The sequence below is a fragment of the Manis pentadactyla genome, chromosome 7 (genome assembly GCF_030020395.1).
Source record: "Manis pentadactyla isolate mManPen7 chromosome 7, mManPen7.hap1, whole genome shotgun sequence".
Classification (NCBI taxonomy): domain Eukaryota; kingdom Metazoa; phylum Chordata; class Mammalia; order Pholidota; family Manidae; genus Manis; species Manis pentadactyla.
The window spans coordinates 112,700,391-112,726,147 of record NC_080025.1 but is presented as its reverse complement, the minus strand read 5'-3'; the positions used below and the strand labels follow the sequence as shown (position 1 = coordinate 112,726,147).

The window sequence follows — 25,757 nt, the reverse complement described above, 5'->3', positions numbered from 1 at the left end:
AGCAAACATCTATATTCTCAACAGGATGTAGGAAGGTGTAACAGGAAGGCAGAGGGTGCTTTTGTCTAGTATTTTAAAGAAGACTTGGAAGCTGTCACACTAGATTCTTCTGTTTACATCTCATTTGCCACAATGTAGATACATGGGTATCTTGAGATGTAGGAGAGGCTGGGAAATGTAGTCTTCATTCCAGTAAGCTATATACCCAACCAAACATTATTATGGAAGAGAGGAAGAATGAGTACTGGGGGCAACTGGACTACCAGACTTCGTGTACTGGTGAGGACAGATACCTCTGCCATGCCCTCCTCAGCAAACCATCCTCCCTTGCTGTTGACATGCCGGTCCTCCAGCAGTGTCTCTCACTGCTCTGCCTTTTTCAGCAATAGTGGGTATGTCCTGGTGCCCTATTTACTTCCACACCTTTCAAGAACAGCTGAGTCTGTGGTAGTATAGCTTATTTCCTAAGTTGATCCCTTTCCTTGCCTAACACATATAGGCCTAACATTTGCAGGATTTGATGCCTCCTCCCACCCACCTTTTAAAAACTCTCTCCTTTCGGGTCCAGACATGAACTTGCCTAACATTCTCTTCTAGATTTTGTCTAATAGGGTCTTATGTTTTGAGACATAAGTCACTAGGTTCTGGTCTGCCAAAAGTAACTGTTGTTCAGATAAACCTTGGCCACTTGCACCACTCAGCATGTATTTTCTGAAGAGCCAATCCAGGCTTAGATTCCATTTATCACTGTCCTTGACTGGCTCTGTCCTATTGTTTCATCTTCCTTGTTGCCTTAATTTAGTCTTCTCAGAACTTCTCAGGTGTGTTCCCTCTGGTAACAGGCAGTACTTGTGTCCCTATGTACGATTAGAGTGACATCTGGAAACACATTCAATGTAATAGTTTCTTCCATCTGACTGATCTCCCCCTCTCAAACTGTCCAGCCTTTCAGGGTACACTTGACATCACTGTTCCAGTCTTTAAGGAGCAGTCCCAGTGATTCTTACCCAGGAGTCTCCATGTAGCTCTAAGAGAGTACTTTGCCAGTAGTGGCCTATATTCTTGCTCCCTCTGGGAGGGTCAGTAGTTTGCTGAGATTTTGCTTCTATTCTTGCTTGATTTCCTTGGGACCAAGTAATTATTCCTGACCCCCACCCAACCCCCTAAAACATCTACCCACATAAAAAATAACCTCTTAGATGAACTAAACCTAAACACACCATGTTTTCCTTTTATCTGGCTTTCAATTTTTTTTCCTTTTACATCTATCTGATCTTTACTTGGACTCTAAGATCTCCAAATAGGCTTTCTCCTTCCCAAGCATAATTATTCAGTTTATTTTGTTCATTTTTCCATTGCTCCTGACTGACACATTCAAGAAACACTCCAGACATTCCTTGATTTCCTGAACAAATCTGACTCCTAGAGATACAAGATTCTAGGTACAGGACTAACTGCCTTGCTAATCTTTGGTTTCAAAATGTAACTTAATTATGTCATTATTATACTAGGTGTTTTTCATTATAACAAAGGTTCTCATTTCTTTGATTGGTTTTCAGTAAAAGTCTTGTATGGGTGTCTGTAAAACTGGACGCTTGGAGATCTAGAGCCATGGTCAGAGCCTATATAATTTACAAATCTGTCAAACATGATGGGAGATTGCTCCTGAGACCCTGGACAGGCCATATGAGTTCACGATTAGTCTTGGGCACTGCCTACACAGGCTTCTATTAACAATTCAAAACAAGAACTTCAGACCCCAGTGTTTTGTATTGCACATGCTGTGTAAAGAACCCACTGTAAAATAAATTAGAAAATCATGATTTTGTAGCTCCTAAAAAAAGAACAGGTAATTCAGAAAGTGAGACAAAAGGCCCAGTTTCTTTAATAAATAAATGGCATTTCAAAGAAAGGGAGCACAGACTATTATAGTACATTGTTAGACCCTTAAGGACCACACCAACCAAATGCAATGTATTATGGATCTCACTTGGACTGATTTAAACATACCAATTATAAAAAGACATTTTACACTTACAGAAAAGTTGCCATGGTAAGGAGAATTCCTGTATACCTTCACCTAGATCCCCCAAATGTTAACATCTTACTACTACACAATTTACTTCATCATTCTCTCTATACATGTCCATATTAGTTTTTTAAAAGTTGCAAATGAAATGTTCTTTTAACCTAAATATGTCAGTCTGAATTTTAAATACTAGGACATTGTTATATATAACCACAGTACAATGATCAAAATCTGCAAATTAACACCAATACCACAACAGTTGCTCCAGATTTTATTCAAATTTTGCCAATTGTCCCACTATCTTTTAAAGCAACAGAAAATATTTTTTTCTTGGTCCAGAATCCAGTCTAGGATTACATATTGTGATATCTTTTTAGTCTTCTTTAATCTGGAAAAGTCTTTCATTCTTTGTTTTTCATGAGTTTGACTTTTGAAGAGTAAAGGCCAATTACTTTGCAGACTTTCCCTCAATTTGGGTTTGTTTGATGTTTCTATATTCCTGTTATACATTTTGGGGAGGAATCCTCAAGAGGGATGTTTTATTCTCTTCAGCACATGTTACCAGGACACATACAATAATTGTCCTAAAACTGGTAGTACTGTAAAATAACATTTTTGAGACAAGTAGGGGAAGTTGAAAACATATGATAAGAAATTATTGTTACTTTTGTTAGATGTTAAATGATATTGTGGTTGTGTTTTTAAAAATTGTACATATCTGCTAGTGATGTAGACTGTAGGGGAAAAAGTTATTTGGCTTAATGTCCATTTCTAGGGAACTTGCTAACTCTAGACAGAAGGCTGTAATGATAATATAGTCAGATCTTGATCTTTCGGAAAGAGTGTCCAATTTGTGCATTATTCAGATCTTTGAATATTTCTCCTTTCTTCTGTGGTTCCTCTTTTGGTCACTACATTTATAGCTTACCCAATATAGTACAGAAAACACACATCTGTCAAATTTTGTGACTTGTTGGATGAAGAAAGCCTGTGGGGAAGAGACTAAAGCTACTGGCTTACATAATTTGAACATTTCATTTCACTATTTCATTTCATATCATCGTGATTTTTGTGTCTTATGAGTCTAATGAAATGTGATAAGTTAAAATGAGTACATAATAAAACTTTACCACCAAAATATCAAAAAGTCTTCACTGTATTTTTCTGTTTTATTTTTTGTAAAAAACATTTATTTAAAAAGCTTTATTTCATCAAGGACTAATTTTTTGCTCATGTTCAAATTTCAACTAGTTTTTCAAGTCTGCTTTATAAAAGAAAAACATGAAGAACTGCTTCTGTGGCAGTTTCTAGTTTTTCAAGCACTCATGTGGTAGCAACTCATTCAAAATACTGCTTTGTTTCAAGGCGTGCAGTTTAGATGTATCTTCACTGATGATAGCAATATTTCCATTTTGTTTCGGAGCTGTCAGGTCACTTTCACTGTCAGACAAAGTACACAGTAAGGTGTCGTTTTCATAGGTTGGAAAATAATACCTGTGAACAACCACAAATATATTGAATAACCAAACTGTAAATTGTCCAGAAAGTTTCTAGGCAGCTCAATGTACATATTACTAAAATTTTGCTAGGTTTCCTTGCCAACAATTTCATCAACATTTTGCAAAGGCTGTAAGGGAAATGACACTGAATTACTTTCAATTTGACATTTACTGATTGACCTCAGTCCTACTAGTATCTTTGCTAGCTGCCCATTCAGCATTTGCTTGTACTTGGTATTTGCCATAATAAGAAACTCACTATCTTACAAGGCTGCTGACTCCACTATCAAACAGCTGTTAGATAGTACCTCCTCATAATGAAGCTAAAAATGACACTGTGGATAAAATGAAGGTTCCTGTGGCCAGGATTCTCACCTGGTCCTGGTTGGCTAGCTCACTACACACATGTGGGCAATACGTCACTATGACTCTATACAAACAGCTCTGCTCAGTGCTCTGGGTGACACGGTGGCATGGCTGCAAGGCTTCAGGAGAGCAGAGCAGTGGCTGGAATGGTGGCAGCACCGAGGACAGACTGAGACTGAGAAGGCTGCAGGGGCAGAGAAGCCTAGAGGCAGAGACCAGCTTGCTGCATGCAGACTCGCTCTGAGTGGACGGGATTCTAGTGACTGACCTGACACCGTGAGAATAAAGTTGCGTATAACCCTTTCACCCCAAGAACTTTCTACTGTCATTTCTTTGATCACATTGAATCCATAGTGAACTTGCCCGGGGCTGACACCCACTGGCAAGACAGACATCCCTCTCATTTACACTCAAGGGTCCCAGTTCTTCCCTAGAGGCTAGCAAAGTTCAAATATAGTCACTCTTTCATTCGTGAATCCTTTAAATATCTGATAAAAATTACCACTTTCCCTTGTGGTTTTTGTTTTCCAATCTAATCATTACTGGTTCCTTCATTCTAGGTGATTCAAAATTATAACATCTAGAGAATTTTAAGTCTATTATTCTGGTTCCTTCTCTTGACACACTTCAGAGTTAGTTCTGGGGTTCCTCTAAAGATTTCAAGCTATATAAGAATAACTGTAGGAACAGGGTGTCAAGTCAATCCAGGGCTCAACCTTGTCTCTCACAAATCTGGGATTTTCTTTATTAAGGTATGATTGATATATACACTCTTATGAAGGTTTCACATGAAAAACCAATGTGGTTACTACATTTACCCATATTATCAAGTCCCCACCCATACCCCAATGCAGTCACTGTCCATCAGTGCAGCAAGTTGCCAGAGATCCACTATGTGCCTTTTCTGTGCTACACTGTTCTCCCCATGGTCCCCCATACCATGTGTACTAAACATAATACCCCTCAATCCCCTTCTCCCTCCCTCCCCACTCGCCCTCCCACACCCCGCTCCTTTGGTAACCACTAGTTCATTCTTGGAGTCTCTGAGTCTGCTGTCATTTTGTTCCTTCAGTTTTGCTTCATTGCTATACTCCACAGATGAGGGAAATCATTTGGCATTTGTCTTTCTCCACCTGGCTTATTTCACTGAGCATAATGTCCGCCAGCTCCATCCATGTTGTTGCAAATGGTAGGATTTCTTTCTTTCTTATGGCTGAATAGTATTCCATTGTATATATGTACCACATCTTCTTTATCCATTCATCTACAGATAGACATTTAGGTTGCTTCCAAATCTTGGCTATTATAAAAAGTGCTGCAATAAACATAGGGGTGCATATGTCTTTTTGAATCTAAGAAGTTGTATTCTTTGGGTATATTCCAAGGAGTGGGATTCTGGGGTCAAATGGTATTTCTATTTTTAGTGTTTTGAGGAACCTCCATATTGCTTTCCACAATGGTTGAACTAGTTTACATTCCCACCAGCAGTGTAGGAGGGTTCCCCTTTCTCTGCATCCTCGCCAAAATCTGGGATTTTCTAAAGAAGAAAAACTATAGATTTTTGGCTAGAGTTTAGAAAGTCCTGATTTAATATTCCCTGAGAATAGAGGAACCTCTGGGCAGCTAGAACCCACAACCTCTCAGGGGTTCCCTCAACTGAGGTTGTCCAGAGTGATATGAGAACCAACCCAGAAGGTTGGCCTAGCAAAGGATACCTGGGAGTCTGATACCTCCTCAATAGGTGGTATCAGTAAACCAATCACTTAGTGTTTTTAAAGGGCCAACATGCAAAAATTTATACCAAAAGCCCTAGTAGTTGCAAACTTGACAGTTTATCTCTAGGAGTCTATCTAAATGAAAACTAAGTATGCAATAACTGCAGGCATATGAATATTCATTGTAACACTATTTAAAAGAGCAAAACATAAGAACCTAAATATCTAATAAATTAAGGCATATCCATACAATGGGATATTTGGCAACCATTAAAAAATAGTGCAGTAGGTGTGTTTTAGATATGGAAAGATGCTTACACTGCTCTGTTAACAAAATATAACTAAAAATCTATACTTCTATATCTATGTACAGCTGTATCTATCTCCTCACCACAATATCTGAAATAGCTAGTTATATTTATAAGAGAGGGATTAATTTAAAAGTCAGGTTTTCGAAGATTTTTGCTTTTCACAAAAAACATGCATTTCATTTTTATTTAAGTTTAATGTACTTAAATAAAGGGAACACATAGGGAGATGAAGCAAAGAAGTGTACATTTAGCTGAACAGTACTCACAATGGTTGATCCCATGTCTTTCTTTCAGGAAGCAGTGATGCATGTTTAGCCTCTTCCATGTGAGTCTTTAACTCTGCTTTGGATTTGAACTTCACGTGGCAGCCGTAACATCTACATTGGTGCATCTGCCTCCGAATGAAATTAACCAGTTTCACTTGCTGATAGAAGTTTAACCCTGAAAATGACAATACACATAATCATCAGACAAGTGGTCAGACCTGTACTGTTGTAATTTGTAGAAGAGCCACTTTTTTATTAAACAACCTGAGAAAGTAGTGCAATTATACAGCATAACAACAGATACCAAATAATAATAGCCAATACCTATATAGGTCTTATGTGTTAGGTACTGTTCTAATCATTTCCCGTGTATTAATACACTTAATCCTCACAAAACCTCATCACATAGGCAGTATTATCCTATCCACATGACATATTAGGTAACTGTCGAAGGCTACACAGCTAGCAAGTGACAGAGTCAGAATCTGACACCAGACTGTTTGCTCCAGAGTCTATGTTCTTGATTACTAATATAATGATATGCACAAATATATGTCTATAAGAACAGCAAAGTACAGTAATACATTCAAGAGTCTAGGGAAGTCATCAGTGATGTGAGCTGTGGGAAACGAGCTTTGTACTGTCCTGGATTCATTAGTAAGCCAGTGTTTTATGTCTTCATGCCCCTAATGTTTCCATCATAGCGATACTGAGAATGATGTAATTGGGCACACCTATAATAAATAATCTAGCTCCACTGTCAAGAAGTGCAGGGGGTACTTTATGCACATTATCTAATCCCTAATTCTTAGGACCTGGGGCCCAATGTGACACAGCCCATAAGTGCTGGAGCTGGAATATGAACTCTAGTCTGACTTCAAAGCCCACATTCTTCCCATTAGCCCCCTCTACTTTATGATGGATACTAACCATTAACTTGCATTTCATCTGAAGCACTCATATTGGTAGGAAAGAAGAAGAGAGACTATATGAAATAAACATATTTGAAATTACAGTTCAAAATGTCTGTGAATCACTGCTTCAGGCAGGTCTGTTGACACCATCTGTGGAGACACACATTTTGGCTGTGCATGTTCCCATCACGACTGTGGAACACAGGCATCATTTACAGGATGGGTATAAGAAAACGCAGTACTATGGAAAACAACTTCCACATCAAACTTACCAAGTTTTGACTTTATTTTGAGGAGATCAAATTCGTGTGCATCCTAAAAAATGGGATAAATATATCTGTGAGCACATGAATTATTTAATCTTTTAGGCCAAAGTCCAAAGCAGACACCTTATTCTCAGGAGTTTGAACACCACAGTCTCAGTTCATCATCTGCTTTTGAATTCTTCCAATCTAATTGCTTCCCTCTACATCCAAATGCTTTTTAAGGCACAGCAAACAAGTCATGTCAATCAGTTAAAACATTTTAATTATTCACAGCTTATACCTGCAGTTTTATAATTTACTCTGTATGCTTTCTTCAGACTGACAGAAGTATCCTCAGTCTCCAGGTAAGATGAAGCCCTACTTAGTGTATTATACATCCAGACTAGAATTAGGGACCTAGGTGCTTTGCCCCCAAGCAGATAGGTAATTGTACAAATTCTGCTTTTCATTTTATGCTATTTAAGCCTGCAAGTTTCTCTTCACTCACATCTTCCCATAAATTACATGGCTTGACTTTTTTTAAAAAAATTTTTTATTAAGGTATGACTGATATACACTCTTATGAAGGTTTCACATGAAAAAAACAATGTGATTACTACATTTACCCATATTATCAAGTCCCTACCCATACCCCAATGCAGTCACTGTCCATCAGTGCAGCAAGTTGACATGGCTTGACTTTTATAATGCAGAGACTTATTTTATTCTGTTCCATCCTGTAATCACCCAATTGGGTAAATGTTTTCACTTGCAAGCATCTTCATCTAACTCCCTGTGAAGCATTCAGGGCAATGCCACAGGCAGGACAATTAGGAACCTCATAACGCATTATCACTGAAAGTGACTGAGCAAAGGCTGGGGACACCTGGCATGGATGCTGCAAAGGCAATTCCTACACAGGGTACAGGGTGCTAAGGCCCCTTTCACTTCTATTGGGGCATTATGAATTAAAATTAAACACTGGAACTATACACACATAACAGCTGCAACCTGTTCCAGAGAAACAGATTCTCTACTTTCATAAAGGTAGATACCCATGGCCTTTTGAGCACCTCCTGGGTCTTTATTTTACTGAACTAAGAACAGTATTTGTGAATGAGACTGAAGAGAAGGTGAGTGGAAGAGGGGAGTCTGTTCAACTTATGCCAGAAATGGGTGGGCAGCAGAGGAGGGAAAACATACCAGAATCACTTGGTAATAGTTTTCTATTATAATCATCCCTCTCCTCCCAGCTGAGATACTGTCATGAACTATTAGATGTCCCCATCCCTGCTCCCACCATCCGCCCAGCTGAGGAACAGAGCTGAAGAGAGTGTGTCACCTCTTAGATATACTGGGATGAAAAAAAGATTCAGAACAATTAGCTTTAAGCTTTATTCTGACATAAAAATGGCATCCATAATGGGATGCACAAACTAGAAATGCCCTCAAATTTCTTCTCTCCAACTCCTGTAACAGCGGGAAATGCAAGACCATAGCCTGTACCCTCGCCACCCTCACAGCCCCTGCCCATGCCACCCCATTTACCCCAATGTCTTTGAGAAGGGCCAGTCTCTGCCTCCTGCTCTCCTTATGCACCAGCACAGGAAGCACCGGAAAAAGACACAGAACCTGTCCGTATCTTGGGTACTGGGAATCGCAGCTGCAGATCCCACATTCTAAGCTGGAATTACTTGTCTGATAAGCATCTCAGAGGTGGGACAGCATCAGTGGTCTGTGAAATCCCCCACTAACAGTTCACCAGGTCCAGTAAATTTCCCTGAGCGCTTCCTCTCAATGTGACCTTCTCGATGGACCTGGCCTGTTGCTTCTCTTTTGTTTATAGCACTTTCATAAATGGGATCATGATTGAGAAACCAAAGGCATAAGCTGATGAGGTTGTGATATTAGCAGCTTCCCAGTCAGAACAAAACAAAATTCAAATGAAAAGGTTTCTCACCTCCATGTGGTCATACAATTTCTCAATTGTTTCTGCTTGCTTTTCACAAAATAGGCAAACAGCAGAGACAGGGTGTTCTTCCCAATCAGACCATTCACTACAAAAAAAAAAAACACAAAACAGCAAACCCTTCATTAAGAGGGTGTCCTTCGCAGTGACTTGGTATTTACTGTCTTATCCCTAGGAAACCCTGCCAATCTTTTACAACTCTTGACATTTATGTAAAGACTTGTCACATCATATTATGACTTCCTGATACAGCTTTTGAAACTCAAAGCAGCACCATGAAATTAATATAAATAGTGAACAGGTGCTGCTCCATTTTCGTATATTTGTCTCTCTTCTGCGCCGATATTTCACTACAGAATCAGTGCAATGTCTGGGGCAGCTAGGTTTAAATCTGCAAAGAGACGTATCAGGAGATGTAATGCTCTCTCTCATTAGCCATAACCACTAAGTGCACATGATGAGAGGTATGAGGCTGGAAGTGTTTCTGCATGACAAATGTGTATTTTAAAAAGGCAAACCATGTATCTTTTATATGAGAAATACTCATCATTTTAAATGTGTCAAGTGTTAAATCTGGTGGTACAGAACTAAAAAACAAAACAAATGGGATCATTTTTGCCATTCCTCCCCACCCTGCTGCATTTATTTCTCAAGATATTGCCAACTTGTCATTTCTAAGCCAGGAAAATCAAAATCCTGGGAGAAAAAAAAGGCCGAGCAGCTTTGAATGAAAAGAGGACAAATAACAGGGAATCCTTTTAGGTTCAAAAGAATACTTCTCAAGCTTATAATTTTAAGCAAAGAAGCTGTGAATGTTTCAAGTTAGTCATCAGAACACAGAACAAGGCTAACTTCAATTCAGTTATATTCTCCACTCCAATGACAAGCTTTGTAGCCTTTCAAGGTCAGGGATCAAGAGTAATTAAGCAAAGCTCTTTAGAATGCATTTTTCTCTGAATTATATATTACCTGTTTGTTCAATTAAGAGCTCTAATGGCAAAACACCATTTAGTTGGAGTAATAGTTGTTTTAGTGGTTTTTATGTCAAAGTTACTTTGGGTTTAAGTTTTTGCAGTATTATCTGACAGGATGCATGGCTGAGAAACTTTTCCTTGTTTTTATTTTCTCTTCAGAATGATCATTTTTTTTTTTTTTGTAGATAATTATTTTTTATTGAAGGGTAGTTGACACACAGTATTACATTACATTAGTTTCAGGTGTACAACATAGTGATTCAACATTTATATACATGATAATTCTAAGTACCAGCTATCACCATACCAAGCTGTTACAATATCTTGACTATATTCATTACATCCCGGTTACTTATTCTTTTACCATTGGAAGTGTGTACTTTTTTTTTGTTTGTTTGTTTGTGAGGGCATCTCTCATATTTATTGATCGAATGGTTGTTAACAACAATAAAATTCTGTATAGGGGAGTCAATGCTCAATGCACAATCATTAATCCACCCCAAGCCTAATTTTCATCAGTCTCCAATCTTCTGAGGCATAACAAACAAGTTCTTACATGGGGAACAAATTCTTACATAGTGAATAAGTTCTTACATGGTGAACAGTACAAGGGCAGCCATCACAGAAACCTTCGGTTTTGCTCATGCATTATGTACTATAAACAGTCAGTTCAAATATGAATACTCATTTGATTTTTATACTTGATTTATATGTGGATACCACATTTCTCTCTTTATTATTATTATTTTTAATAAAATGCTGAAGTGGTAGGTAGATACAAGATAAAGGTAGAAAACATAGTTTAGTGTTGTAAGAGAGCAAATGTAGATGATCAGGTGTGTGCCTGTAGACTATGTGTTAATCCAAGCTAGACAAGGGCAATAAAACATCCACGTATGCAGAAGATTTCTCTCAGAACAGGGGGGGTGAGGTTCTAAGCCTCACCTCTGTTGATCCCCAATTTCTCACCTGATGACCCCCCTGCGACTGTGCCTGTCTTAGGTTGTTCCTCCCTTGAGGAATCTTACCCGTCTCTGGCTAACCAGTCATCTTCCGGGGCCATACAGGGAAATGTAAAGTTGGTAAGTGAGAGAGAGAATGATCATTTTAAACCAAATAACTTTTTTTCCTTCTCTTAAAATACTGTAATTAAATTAGCAGCAATAACAAGTCTTACTCTTCCTGATGGTCCAGCAATTCCCGGTCATCTTCCAATTGAACCTCTTCCCATGATTTCCCAAGTTCCTTTGTAGGAAGAACAGGGGCATTAGAGAGATGGAGGGGGCAGAGGAGAGAGGAGAAAGGAGGTAGAAAACAGCCACAGAACTCCCCCCACTACCCACAAAAACACAAACACTAAAACCCATACTCAAATGGTTTTAAAACAACGTAAAAAGGATATACTAGAACTCTCATTTTGGTGGTAAGGAATGCTTTTAAGGTGTTCTTCTTTTTGGAGAAGTAGAAATATCTTTTCAGTCAAATTCCTTTCTCTTAAATGTAAATCAGCATTTCTCAACCTGGATACACATTAGAATCTCCTGAGGATCTTCTTAAAAAACCAAAAATATCCCTCGCTGCAGACCCTGGAACACCCTCCTAGATGGACTGTTTCTATGTCAGGACCCTGACAGCCTGCTTCTCGAGCAGTAGCCCATCACCTTTCTGAAGGACACCTCCCCGTGGATATTAACCTTCCCTGCCTGCTCAGCACAGCTAGAACAAAACCCAGAGTCCTTATCATGGCTTCTAACACCTCCAAGCTCTGCCCTGGCTCCCTCTCCATCCCTTGTGTCCCACCACTTTTCCACTCACTCAGTTTGCTCAGAGAGACCAGTCTTTTTGCTGCCCCACGAACATAGCACACTTACTTGCCCCCAGATACTTTGTACTTGCTGCATCGCCTGCCTGAAACACTGCTTCCTCACATATTGGTAAGGCTCAGTCATTCTGGCATCTGCTTAAGTGTTACCACCCTTTTTTTTTGACTAGTTTGTTTAAAACAGCACCCCTCTTGCAAGTTACTTTAATTCCTCTATGGTGTTTTATTTTTCTTCAAAGCATTGATCACTAACCACAATCATTCTGTGTAACTATTTGTTTTATTTGCTATCTGTCTTCTCCACTAGAACATCCCATAAGGACATGGCTGTTGTTAAATTTCCAGAGCCAGGTATACAGTGGGTACTAGAAAGTATTTTTGAATTGAACTATAACAAAAAAAGTCTAAAAATTTGATGCCAATTTAGATCCTTCCTCAAATGGTTTTTGTAAGGTGAATAAATGAGTTAATGTATATAAGGCACTTGGCACCTGGCAACAGTGGTATTTAAATTTATCTACTCAAATCCCTTTTATCTCTTACAGTTCGTGGAGAAGTTCCACCCTTTCTGGGTTATGTGTGGCAAATTTAGCCATTGTTTCAGCAACATTTTAAGGAATGAAGAGCAGGAATGATTTCTTTTGGCCCAACCATTTCTCTTCTACTCCTGTGAGTCATCTGTTCCTCTCTCTCGTCCTTTCGTCTCTCAACACCCATTGTCCCACTGTGCCAAGCAAAAGCTGACACTGCATTCAAGAGGGGTAGGAACACTAATGGGCACCTTTCAGTTAAACTATGGTCAGAGTCAAGCCCAACCTGGTCTGCTATAAATACAAAAACCCTTGTTCGATATCCTTCTTTTGGAAAAACATAACCAAATTCACTCTCAGTTTTGAACCAAGAGTGAATTTTTCCTCAAAAAAAAAAAAAAGGTATTCATTTAACTAAAAACAAAGAAATATCAGCACCATTATGATTTAGGGGGAAAAAAAACCCTATCATTCAACTTAATGAGAGGTTTTTGAAGCTGTCATTATCTATCAGCTAAATGATGCATAAACACAGACATGCAGAGATTCACCATAATGTCATTAGAGATAGTTAATTTGGACTCTGTAATGTACTTCTTCCCAGAGTCATCATGAAGTGTTTGAACCTCATTTATAGACACCAAGAATGTCTTCAACACTGCCAACAATAACTTGTTAGCTGGAATTTTTGGTGATGAATTAAATCTTTCATGCATTACTTGGTCTCTCTGGACTTGGTGTTTAAGGTCATTGTTGCAAGATATTATTCAAGAATGGGCTATCTGTAGTATTACCATTCTCAATGATATGGGCAAATGTTGCTTATCAATAAATGCTTTGGCCAAAAGTGACAAAAAATTCTTTCATTGTCAAACTTCCAAACTCAATGCATTATTTTGCAACTTTCTCAGCATTCAGTATGGCACATAGTGATTTTTCTGGGCAATACAGTACTAACCATTTACTACTTGAGAGCAAAATAGAACTCTGTGTTCATTAGTATATTAGGAGACAAACAATTTGCACATGACACTGTTCCAGACTTTTCTAGAATGCTCTGTCTTGTATAGTTAAATATATGATTTATCAAAGAAACAAGACCCAAAGAGAAAAAAAAAGCATTAACTCTCTCTAATTAAGACACTGTGCTTGCTAATGAATCATGTCAGGAAAGTGAAGAATGTAAGAAAAACAAGTTTGGAAGGCATGTCAGTAAAGATGTTCAGAACTCCCCCTCAGACCCATGCATCAGATGGTTTATAATCAAGGAGGGGGTGGAAAAAAACATGGAAAAAAAAAGATCGCCTTCACTTCACCCAGCTCCCCTCTTTCCCCAAACACACACACTTATATATACTTAAAAAATCCATTAGAAACAAATTGAGAAGTGTTGTAAATGTAAATAATTTCATTAGAACTATAACAAAATTATGAAAAATTGTGAAAAATATTAACTACTTTTGTTACAAGTGGTTTTGTATATTTTAAGAATAAAACATTTATATTGTAAATAGTTCCCTTTAGAAAAAACTCAGGCTTGAAACATGAGCACCTCAGGAATATGTACTAACACTTTAATAATGATGTAAAGCAGGCGGTGGCTCTCCAAGGCAGGCAGGGGTATCTGAACATGAAACAACCTGGGACCTTGTCCACTTAACCATCCCCACTATCCACTGAATCCTTTTGTTTTTGAGAAAAAAAGAAAGGACTCAAAGTAGATAATCTACACTTTGCAAAGGGCCTTTTATATATTTGCAAGTCTGTTACTATTCAACAATTGATATTAGTTATTAAGCATGGAAATTATCTCACCTAAGAAGGAAAAAGGAATCTGTTAATTTGTATGTTCAGGAGAGCCAAAAACAACCTCTTTGTCCCTTGGCTTTCCCACCTTTTATAACTATTAAAGTGTATCTTGACAGGAATATCCTGGCAAGTGGGTGGTGAGTAGATCACCATGAATTCATCACCATTACTTGACCAAAGCACCCAACTGAAAGTGTAAGGGGTAGGTACTAGTATTATTTAAATTGTTAAAATTGAGAAGTTGGAGTAAACTGATGCACAGAGAGGTTATGTAAATTGCTTTAGCTTTATGACCTTAGGAAAATTACTCAACTTCTCTGGGCCTTAGTCTCCTAATCTGTCAAATGGGGATAATGGTAAAACCTGTGTCACAGAGATTTGGTTAAGAGTAAATGACTTAATATAAATACCCAAGACAGTGTGTGGCACATAACAAGTACTCAAATGCTGCTAGTTAAAAACAGACACTTCTATCAATACTATCCTAAAGTGATTTTTCATTTTATATGTTATTGTCATACTTCTCTCAAGCTATGATTCATGCTACATCAAATGTGGGTACTCTGAGAACAGTATAATCTAGCATTCTCATCTAGGGACAGCTGTCCCTAGCAGACAATTTCAGTTTTGATAGTCAACCTATTTGATGCCTAGGGAATAAGTATCATAATTTTCAGAAAGTGTCAGTAGAATTTGAGGGAGCAGTCCCTTTCAAGTTCCCTCTAAAAGGAACATCTCCAGCTATATAATATTCTTCTAGTCCCAAACTCTTGAATATTAGTTTAAAAGAACCCCAGAAGGAAGTGCTATTAAATTGCTTCTTTTTTGAAGCAGCTGAATATTTCTTAAAGCTAACACTGAGGTCCACTCCCTATTAGATTGGGCAGGGCCCTAAAGCAGTGTCTGTTCTAGGAATTAATGACTCAGTGATTTCAGAAGACTAAAGAAATCAAAGGGCGGCTTTGCCTGTAGCTAGCTGTAAAACATTTGTAGCAAACTGTGGCAACCTCTCAGAGTCAATCTTAAATACATGTCGAATTTGCTTCTCAGAAAGAATTTTACTTTAATACCATAAGGATTAGTTAGAACAGACATAAATTCTACCCTAGAGCAGAAATTTCCAACGTAATTCAGGATATGGTTGTCTCTGTCCAATAGATAAAACAGCTGATTATAATCAACTGTGCCTTCTGCGACTCATGGGTCTGGATTCTAATCCATATTAAAAAGGAAAAAAAAATATCCATTTGCTTAAGGAAAGTGTCACAAACAGAACTCCCCATCTTTCTTCCAGTCCCACTGAGGGTTACTTAACACCCCCTCCCCCCTTTACATTAAGTAGTTTCCCTTTGTTGTGTACACCTAAAACACCAGATTTGGGGCACGGCCCATAGCACTACCCAGTCATTGTGTCAATCAAAAATCCCCTCTTGAATTTCTAAATGTCCCCCACCCCCAAAACATTTGCTTCCAATTGAATACCTTTTCTTACCATAAGGGACTATGATCTATAGAGGCCAGCAAATGGTAATGAGGTTTCTGGACAAGGAAAGCTTTCAATGTATTTAAAATCCTTGACATGGTAATCCTATTAGCTCATCCTACTGGACAAACAAAAGTCCTCTTGCCTAATGAAATGACTTGGTTTCTCTACAGTTTCTGTTAAAATATATATAAGCTGGTGTATGAGAATGATTAGAATAAACTTTTTGGGGGAAAGGGAAGATTTTTTTAATGGTGAGATAAAGGAAGTGTTTTTGTAGATATATCTTGCATAGCACCAAGCACATCCAGAGATGAAGAAATGTTTTTGAATACAATACAGAAAGAAGTATTTGGTAATAGATAATACAGTAAATGGGGGAGAGTGTGTGGATATCCAAGTGCTTTCTGTTTATTTTGGTCCAGGTTACTGTGAGTTCTAGAGACATGACATTTTTACTATATAGCATCTGGTAAGTGAAAGACAAATTAAGTCAATTTATGCTTTGTAAACCAACCCTTTTAAAGCTAATCACTGCTTGAAAGTGTCCCTCAATTACATTTTGACTTTTATGCTAATTGCTTGTCTAAATATTAGATAGACCTTAGAAAGACTTTTGTTTGCAGAAATGCAATCAGATTTTAGATAATAAAAAGAAAGGCTTACCAAATAATTGATGACATAAAATCGGTCATATTCTCTGTTCTTAGGATTGATCCTACGATGCTGTTTTTTCCTCATATGATCTTTAAGTGTATTTTTGTCCCTGAAGGTCTTCTCACAATACAAGCACTGCAAGCTAAAAGAAACACATAAACATTGATAGATTAAACAAGTCTCTTGGAGAGTTGCTGAACTAGCCTGTTATTACTATTGAGTCTTAAATTTATTCATTTTAGGTCACACACATAGAGCCTTTACATGGGATGTGACATCCCTGTCAGGATCTCTCACACTTTATTCATTTGGCTTTGTAGGATCATGCTGTGGTTTATTTGGTAGTTGGCTAAATTGGCCAACTTAGCTATTTCTTATGCTAAATAACTGTATTCTTTTATAAAAAACAATTTATAGGCAAAAAACTGATGAGCGATATTCATTACCGCTAATCCTGCTAGAAAGAACACCAGGCAATATTTTATAAACCAAGGGTCATTTTAAAAAAGAGGGAAGGGACTTGTTAGTGTAGGGTTGATATTAGAATTTTAATTTAGAACTTTTTATAATTGATCTGTATCATTTGATACTTCTTTTTTAATTTAATTCCTTCAAATGTTGTCAGTTGAAATACCACACTCTTTAGTACTGTATATAAATGGACAAAAAAAAAAATCTTTTAAGAGAAAAAAATCTTGGCCCCTTTTCCAAGAAAAGTGAATGGATTTTTGAAAGCCATTTTGGTGACCTAGAGAATTTCCTTTCTTATTTCTATAAGCTAAACTCCAAATATCCATGGTTGCCAAAATGTGATCAATGCAAAACTGGAGTCTTATGATATATAAATGTGCATAAATATTAAGAGATGTAAGAATGCAGATAGTCTATCTCACATAAAGTTGAATAACATACAATTAAAAAATATATTTACTTTACTAAATATGAAGAAAAATTACAGTGAAAAGTAAGGGCATTACAAATCCAAAATTAAGAATAGTGGTTTCTGAGGAGATATTAATGTGGAAGGGCATACAGGGAGATTCAGAAAAATTACTACTGTTCTGTATCTTAGGCTGGATGGTGAGTACAGATGCATATTACAGATACTGCAGGTTTAGGTCCAGGCTACTGCAGCAAAGCAAAGACTGCAATAAAGTGAGTCAAATTAAGTTTTTGTTCTCCCAGTACATATAAATGTTATGTTAACACTATACTATAGTCCATTAGTGGGCAATATAGCATTATGTGTAAAAATCAATGTACACACATTAAGTGAAAAAAACTTCACTGCTAAAAAGTGCTAAAAAATATCTGGGCTTGTAGGAAGTAGTAAGCACCAGTCACAGATCACTATTACAAATATAATAATAATGAAAAAGTTTGAGATGTTGAGATTAGTATCAAAATGTGACAAAGACATACAAAGTGAGCAAATACTATTGGAAAAATGGTACCAATAGACTTTCTTGACACAGGGTTGTCACAAACCTTCAATTTGTAAAAGACGCAATATCTGCAAGGCACAATAAAATGAGGTATGTCTGTATATTCTTCATATCCTATACAACATACCTTATATGGTATGTGCATTGTTCGGTATTTAAGGTATTTTAAATTATGGAACATAATCTAGGTACTATGATCTAGACAAGATGAGGATTATCATATAAAATCCAACATAAGAAAAGCAAAAAGTCCATTTCTTTGATTATTTCTATTACATTAATTTTTAAAAATTCATGAGTCCACGATTAAAATAGCTCCAGGTGGGTTTCATAATAAAGTACTCACTTGTCAAGCTTTTTCTGTAATACACATAGAAATTCATTGCAATTTACAATGTTGTCTGGCAATCCAATATTGAAAGCATGTTCTCTGGCCATGTGGTTCAAAAGAACGGATCTATGAAGAAATATGAGCAATTAAAAAAAATTTATAAATCATGTAGGAACAAATTAGGTCAGGGATAGCATTTGTATAATGACAAAACCACTAATTAGAAGTATAAGCAAGTGTTAAATGCTCAAATTCACATTTGGGTTATTAAAGAGTGATATGTTATAAATTATGCTTCAAAGGGAGTCCAAGTTTGTCCTACTATCTGCCATTGGACAGCATTATACTCTACAGGTGAAAGTGGGTTCCTGTCCTTTAAACTATTTAATAAGCTGTTGTTTGCTTACTTTTCCAAGTCATTATGGAGAAGAGGAAGAGACAACTACCCAAGAGAAATACGACCTGTGATCATAGACATTTAGTCAGATTGTCATCAGACTGAAACCTGGTACCCACAGTTAACACAACTAATTACATGTAAGGGTTATATATGTCTTATCTGGTCACACAGTGACCAGCCTGGTAATTAATTTATGCTAAAAAGGAAAATTTTAATTTATGCAACTTTGACATAGCAAAAAAGCTTATCTGTCAAATATATTCTATTGGGACTTCATTACAACTTTAGTTCATAAAATAAAGGTTACAGTTTTGGGGAACTCATATCATTAGTACACATACCATTGACAGACTATATAAAATGATACACCACACAGTTTGTTTTGTCTAGCTTATTTAGACATTAACTTGGCCCCAAAACAATTGTTTCCAGTGTTGTTTTTTTTCCTTTAGAAAGTGAAATGAAGCAACCACTCCTATGAAAATGTTTTTCTTTTTTAAACTAGGAAATATATTTGTTAATCTCATAGTAATATGCCCATTTGTCTACTTACATAACTTTGAATAAAACTAATACTTGGTGTAGTACTTAAGTGTCTTTTGGGCCCACAGACAGAATTGGACTTTCCCAGGGGTTCTAGGCCTGAGGCCCAGGATGTGGAAGGGCCCAGGCAGAGGCATACCTGGGAGTCTCCCATAGGAGGCAGGGTGATGGGTAGCAGAGGGTGTGAGACAGAGGTTGGAAAGCTTGTCCTACCCAAAAGGCTATGTTGGGGAGTACCTCTGAATCCAGGGAGGTTTTCCCTAGAGTAGCCAAGCCGTAGTTACATCTGCCCAGGACTTCAGACCCTAGATTATGCTTGGATGGGGTCATAAATATAGATGGCTAAGGGATATGGGTGAATTGGGAGGTTTCCATCACCCCTAGTCTATATGCCATCAGGACCTCTTGCCTTTAAGAGTCACACTGAATGTACTCACTGGAGACAAGTTCTGCTCTCAACCTCTCTGGGGCCTGAAGGCCTGGCATCTTAGTGTCCTTAAGCTAGGAAATGGGAGCTAAGTCAGTGTATTTTTCCTTCTCAAATATTTTTCCCTCTTTGTAGTGGAAGAATAAAGATTTCCTATATAGTTAACACTGTAGTTACCTGAGGCAATATCAGTTGGGGTAAACAACAGGTTGGCCAAAATCTTAAAAGGAAAATCTGGGGAAAAAGATGTCCATAGGGAACACTGAAATGTTATGACATACTCCTGGGTATCTAGAAGATTTACACACATGTGCAGGGCTATGTGCATGACCAGGACATCTCTGAGAAGACCCTAATCTCTTACCTCTTGCTGACTCTGAGACTCTGCACAAGCAGGAAGTGGAGGCCAAGACAAAGTGATGGACTGTAGAAAGTATGCTCTAACCCACTTATAGAGCCCCTTGGCAAAGGGAAGAGATATTTTGGTTCAGATCATTTAAGGAAATCTATCTTATTAGCTGAACACTAAGCTTAACTGAGTAGATAGTTCAGTGGCCATACATGACCAATTAGTCCAGGAGAGTCACTAAATACACAAACAGCAACAACAAAAATCTTGGTTGGGAGGGGGAGTAATCGGGCTTCTAGAGTTACTACACCGCACTATTTAAAATGTTGAATTTTCAGGAAAAAATGGTAAGACATGCAAAGAAACAAGAAACTACGGCCCATTCACATGAAAAGAAAGTAGTCAACAGAAATTGCCTCTGAGGATGCCCAAATGTTGAACTTATCCAAGACTTTGAATCAATTAATATGAGTAAGTTCAAAACTGAAGGAAAAACCATACCTAAAGAATCAAAGGAAATTATGAGAATGATATCACCAAAAAGGGAATACTAATTAAAAAAGTAGGAATTAAGAAAAACACATACACAAAGAAACAAATATAAATTCTGGAGTTGAAAAATACAAAACTGAAATGAAAAATTCACTACAAGGGCTCAAAAGAAAATATGAGCTGGCAGAAGAGAGAATCAGTGAACCTGAAGACTGGTCAATTGAGATTTTCTTCTAGTCTGAGAAACAGAAGAAAAAGAATGAGGAAAGATAAATAGAGCTATAATGTCTACGAACATAAGTATAATAGGATTCCCCAAAGGCCAGAAAAGAGAGAAAGGAGTAGAAAGAACATTTGAAGAAATAATGGCTGAAAACTTCCCAAATTTGGTAAAAAATTAACCCAAACATCTAAGCTGAACAAACTTCAAGTAGAATAGATCAGAGAGCTCCATATCAAGACATAAACTGTTGAAATCCAAAGACAGAGACAGAATCTTGAAAGTAGCAGGAGAAAAGCAATTCATCACACACAAAGGATTGTTACTAATATTAACAGCTGACATTTCATCAAAAATCATCATCTTCAACTAGAAGATAGTAGGATGACATATTCAAAGTACTTAAAGAAAACTGTCAACCAAGAATTCTATATCCAACAAAACCTATCACTCAAAAGATAAAGGGTGAAAATGAAGGTGAAATTGACATTCTCAGATAGACAAAAACTGGGAAAATTCATTTCTAGGAGACTTGTCCATGAAGAAACTAAAAACAGTCCTTTGGGTTAAGGATGAAAGGATGCTAGACAGTAACAGAATAACTCAAATTTACATGAAGATATAAAAAGCACCAGTAAAGGTAATTATACAGTAAAATTTAAAAGACAATATAAATGAATTTTTGTTTATAACTCTTTTTTTCTCATAACTGATTTAAAAGACAATTCTTTAAACCAAGATTATAAAACATGTTAATAAGCTTATAATGTATAAGCTTATTATATATAATGTATAAAGTTGTGATTTATATGTCACAACAGCACAAGAGTCAGAAAAAACATGTTACATTGGAGCAAAGCTTATATGTATTATTGAAATTACACTGGTAATAATCTGAATCAACTGCTTTAAATAAAATATTAATTGTAATCCCCAGTGAGTTGTAATGAATAGTGAGTGGGCCACTAAGAAAATAATTTTAAAAATACAGTAAAAGAAAGAAGAAAATTAAGATGGTTCACTAGATTTATTTTATACAAAGAAGGTAATAATGGAGGAGAGAATTTTAAAGACATAAAACATAGAGAAAACAAATAGCAAAATGACATAAGTAAATCCCATCTTTATCAATAATTACATCAAACATAAATGGATTAAACAATCCAATTAAAAGGCAAACATTAGCAGAATGGATTAAAAAAACATGATTCAACTATGTGCTCTCTACAAGAGACACATATTGGTTGAAAGAAATATCTTTATACATTCCAGAGTCAAGAATTACTAGGAGATGGGAAACAGTATATGTAGGATAAGGAAAGGTACTTATTGTTCTATACTTGTCCATCACTCACCTGTCTATTCTTTTTATGTTCCTAGGCTGGGAGGACACAAATGTAGTCTCAAACACTGATAATACAGTACACAGCAGGAATCAGATGGTTATCTTTAATCTTCTATTATAAACTGACCTTTTCTTAAGAATTGCTGAAGGAAAGGAGATATTTTCTAAAGACTAGATGCTGCTTATCTTTGTCACTGGTTGATTTCTTAAAAATTTCATTACTACAGAAAAATGACATAGTCAGTGAAGACTGATGAGGAGCTCACTTAATTCCCATGTGACCCTACTCAACAGAGAGGTAGAAAAGAACAAGATTACATTAAGAACTAGAAGAACACCAATATTCAGTAAGTTGAAGTATCAATATTATCAGAATTTATTATCATATGGGCATGTATTTCAAGTTATATTGATATCCACATTTACCATGAGAATTTAAGCTATAGAAAACAAAAATATCATTTGTAGCTTCTCATATGTGAATACTTGAGAACCCTAACAATAATTACATACCTCCTCACCAGGTTAACAATAATCCTACCCTAAAAATGGTTAAAATTTTCAGTAGCAATGTTTGGTAAATTTTTTGATAGTAAGGTGTATTTTTACTGATCATAATAACTCTCAAGCCTGGTCCTCACTGCCATCCTCCAAAAGCCCATTGAAATGGAAAGACAGGTAGAAGCATAATCAGTGATCTTGGCATAGATTTTTCTCTAACTGATCTATATATGAGAATCAAATTTTTATTAATGATATTTTTACTAATGCTTTAACAAAACCCATTTCTCAATTCAAATATGTAGCTACCCTCTCCTCTTCAACATTTTCTAAACAATAATGTCAGCTACTGTGTGAAGTTTGTTTTGTTTTTACACTAAAGATTGCTTTCTTTCAAGTAGGCATAAAATGATACTTTTGTGATTGTCTATTTTATGTTGTTACTGAAACTTTGCTTTCTAAACAATAATGTCAGCTACTGTGGTAGGTTTGTTTTGTTTTCACACTAAAGACTGCTTTCTTCCAAGTAGGCAGGAAATACTTTTCTGATTGTCCAATTCTATGTTGTCAGAAACTGTTCCCTGTTCCTAGAGGTTACAACTTCATGACGTGTATCTGAGTGAATGTGTTAGTCAGGAAGCCAGAGATAAGCAAGAGGAGAGGTAGGGTTGACCACAGAGAGATCAGGACTACAGATAGTTTCCACCAATGAGAAAATCCTTAGCAGGACCAGTAAAATCACAAGAGACATTCCACAAGCTACAGCCTAACTAGGCATGCTCCTGGGGTGTACTGAAGTGACCTATCCTGATTATAAAGTGATTAAAATTCATCAGCATTGTGGCTTAGTCCCCTGTAACTCTGGTGCAAAATATGTTCCCAGCCTGGGCAAATTTCCTTTGAAGCCAAAATCAGTTAAAGGGAGAAATGAAATGGGAGAAACCCGTTTATTGCTTACCAGCAGTCATCCACTTCTGCTTGCCGTTGTCTCTTGTGACCTGGTTGCAAAAAGGGATCCCACCAAACCTCTATGATCCAGATATACCCTTGCTCCCTGCACCTGTGTAATCACCTGTTGATATGGAGATGGAGTACTCTCCTCCCCTTGGAAACACCTACTGATATGGAGATGCAATAAGGCCAGGCAAGAGATTCTGGAAATATTACACTTCTACCGATACCCTCTTTGTGGGCAATCCGAGAGAATGCTGGGGCAGAGCATGCACAGTAAAAATTAGCTTACATCATTGCCAGCCTATCAATTAACTCTTGTTTGTATAATACTAACCCTCCTAAAAAACCCTTGCAAAGCTCATAAAAAGGAACTCTCCCCCCAAATTTGGGGCCTGTCAGACACTAGGTTTGGGCCTACTCTATTACAGAGCATAATAAAACTTGCTTTGCTTTCTTGACTTTGGTTTCATGTCTCACTCTGACTTCCCTATGACACTGAACCAAAGTCTTTCCTAACAAATGTATGTTTGTAAATATTACTTTGCATAATAAGAAATTTGTCTGATTTTTGTCCCTGGTTCTTGGCACACAGCTTCTAAAACCCTTAGAATTTCTCTATGATAGAAATATCTGTTGTGCTAATAAGGTGATTCCTGGTGGGCCCCTAGATAGCTTTCAGATGGGGGTGGTCACCAGAATGACTAATCATGTGATTGGAGGGTTAGGACTTTGACCAGCCTGACCTTCAGTGAAGGAAGGCAGCCGGAGATTAAGTTCAATGATTTAATCAATCATGCTCATATAATGAAGTCCCATTAAAAATTCTGGACACCAAAGCTCAGTGAAGATACTGGTTGGGGAATATACCAATGTGCTGAGAGGGTGAGGTATCCTGATTTCTTGGGGAGAAGACATAGAAACCCTGAGTTCAGGCCCCTCCTAGATCTTGCCCTCTCCATCTCCTCATTTGGCTGTTCCTGATGTGTATCCTTTAAAATAAAACTGTAATTGTAGGAACAGCACTTTCCTGAGTTTTGTGAGTTATGCTAGTGAATTATTGACCTCATGCAAATGATTGGTGGGAATCAGTGAATCTGTAGCCAGTTGGTCAAAAGTGCAGGTGTCCTGGGGAATCCCCTGAACTTGTGGCTGGTGTCTAAAGCTGGGGCAATGTTGATGGGGACAATGCCCTTAAACCTGCAGAGTCTCATGCCAACTCTGGGTGGTTAGTGTTGGAATTAAATTACAGTACACCAGCTGGGGTTGGTAAGAGAACTAACAATCCCCCAGATTTTTGTTTTTTAGGTTCTTTATCATTTTTAATAATAGTGAAACACCAAAAACCGCTAATGGTTTAGTTAACAATACAGAAGGTATATCTGTAATAGTTTGTTGCACATGGTCTTGCTGGTCAGGCAATTAAAAAAGGTTTTTAACATTAAACACAAATCTATTTTTGGCATTTAGTAAATTTATTCCTCTAATCTGTTTTGAGCAACTACAGTCCATTTTTGATGTTAAGCATATTAAAAAAATCTCTGCAGGTATATGAAAAGGGTCCTGAGCCAACCCATTCAACTTTATTTGTATAACTGTTATGGATGTTTCAGTGAATTTTCAGATGAAAAACTAACATTTAAAGATATGCATAATGGCAAACCTGTTTCCAAGGAACTCCTCATTGCAAAACATACAAGTGCCACGAAAACTGTTATCATTTCTTTCTTGCTGCTGTTGTTCCAGAATTTCTTTCTGTAAGGCAGAAATAGATACATGATACTACCTTTAAAAAATATATAGTTAGCTAATGATAAATGTCATGATCTGGATGGGAAGTGATTGGTTGGAAACACATAGGGAGTATATGATCAGTGACAGTATTTCAAATTTCTCTATCTTGCCCTTGTATCAAAACTCCAAGTCTTTACTGTTAAATGCCTACAGAACACTCCATCTGAATAGCAACATAGGAAATTTGACAACAGGGTCTCACTAACCTTCCCTGCCCTGTCTTTCCTCCTGTTTAGTAATTTTTATTAGTTGTCTCCCATCCTCACTCTCTTCCTAAAACAAAAATATGTGGTTGTATCTGACTTGCTACTTTCCATAATTATCAGTTTTCTTTGTAATAATGTTCTGATCAATTTTTCACTTGAACTGT

At 37.1% G+C, this 25,757-nt stretch overlaps 1 protein-coding gene across 2 annotated transcripts in view; it reads right to left on the bottom strand.

Annotated features, from left to right (window-relative positions):
- Nucleotides 1–1,853: 1,853 nt before the first annotated feature.
- The window catches only part of ZNF277 (zinc finger protein 277), a 127,205-nt gene continuing 103,301 nt past the window's right edge, over nt 1,854–25,757 (bottom strand). For both annotated transcript variants that reach the window (XM_036897353.2, XM_057504675.1), the window contains exons 5-12: nt 25,257–25,348; nt 18,381–18,491; nt 16,599–16,731; nt 11,466–11,533; nt 9,306–9,402; nt 7,373–7,415; nt 6,187–6,361; nt 1,854–3,523 (exon numbers count right to left, since the gene is read on the bottom strand). In XM_036897353.2, coding sequence (XP_036753248.1) covers nt 3,337–3,523; nt 6,187–6,361; nt 7,373–7,415; nt 9,306–9,402; nt 11,466–11,533; nt 16,599–16,731; nt 18,381–18,491; nt 25,257–25,348 — 906 coding nt within the window. In that variant the 3' untranslated portion in view covers nt 1,854–3,336. The remainder of the gene's footprint in view (nt 3,524–6,186; nt 6,362–7,372; nt 7,416–9,305; nt 9,403–11,465; nt 11,534–16,598; nt 16,732–18,380; nt 18,492–25,256; nt 25,349–25,757) is intronic.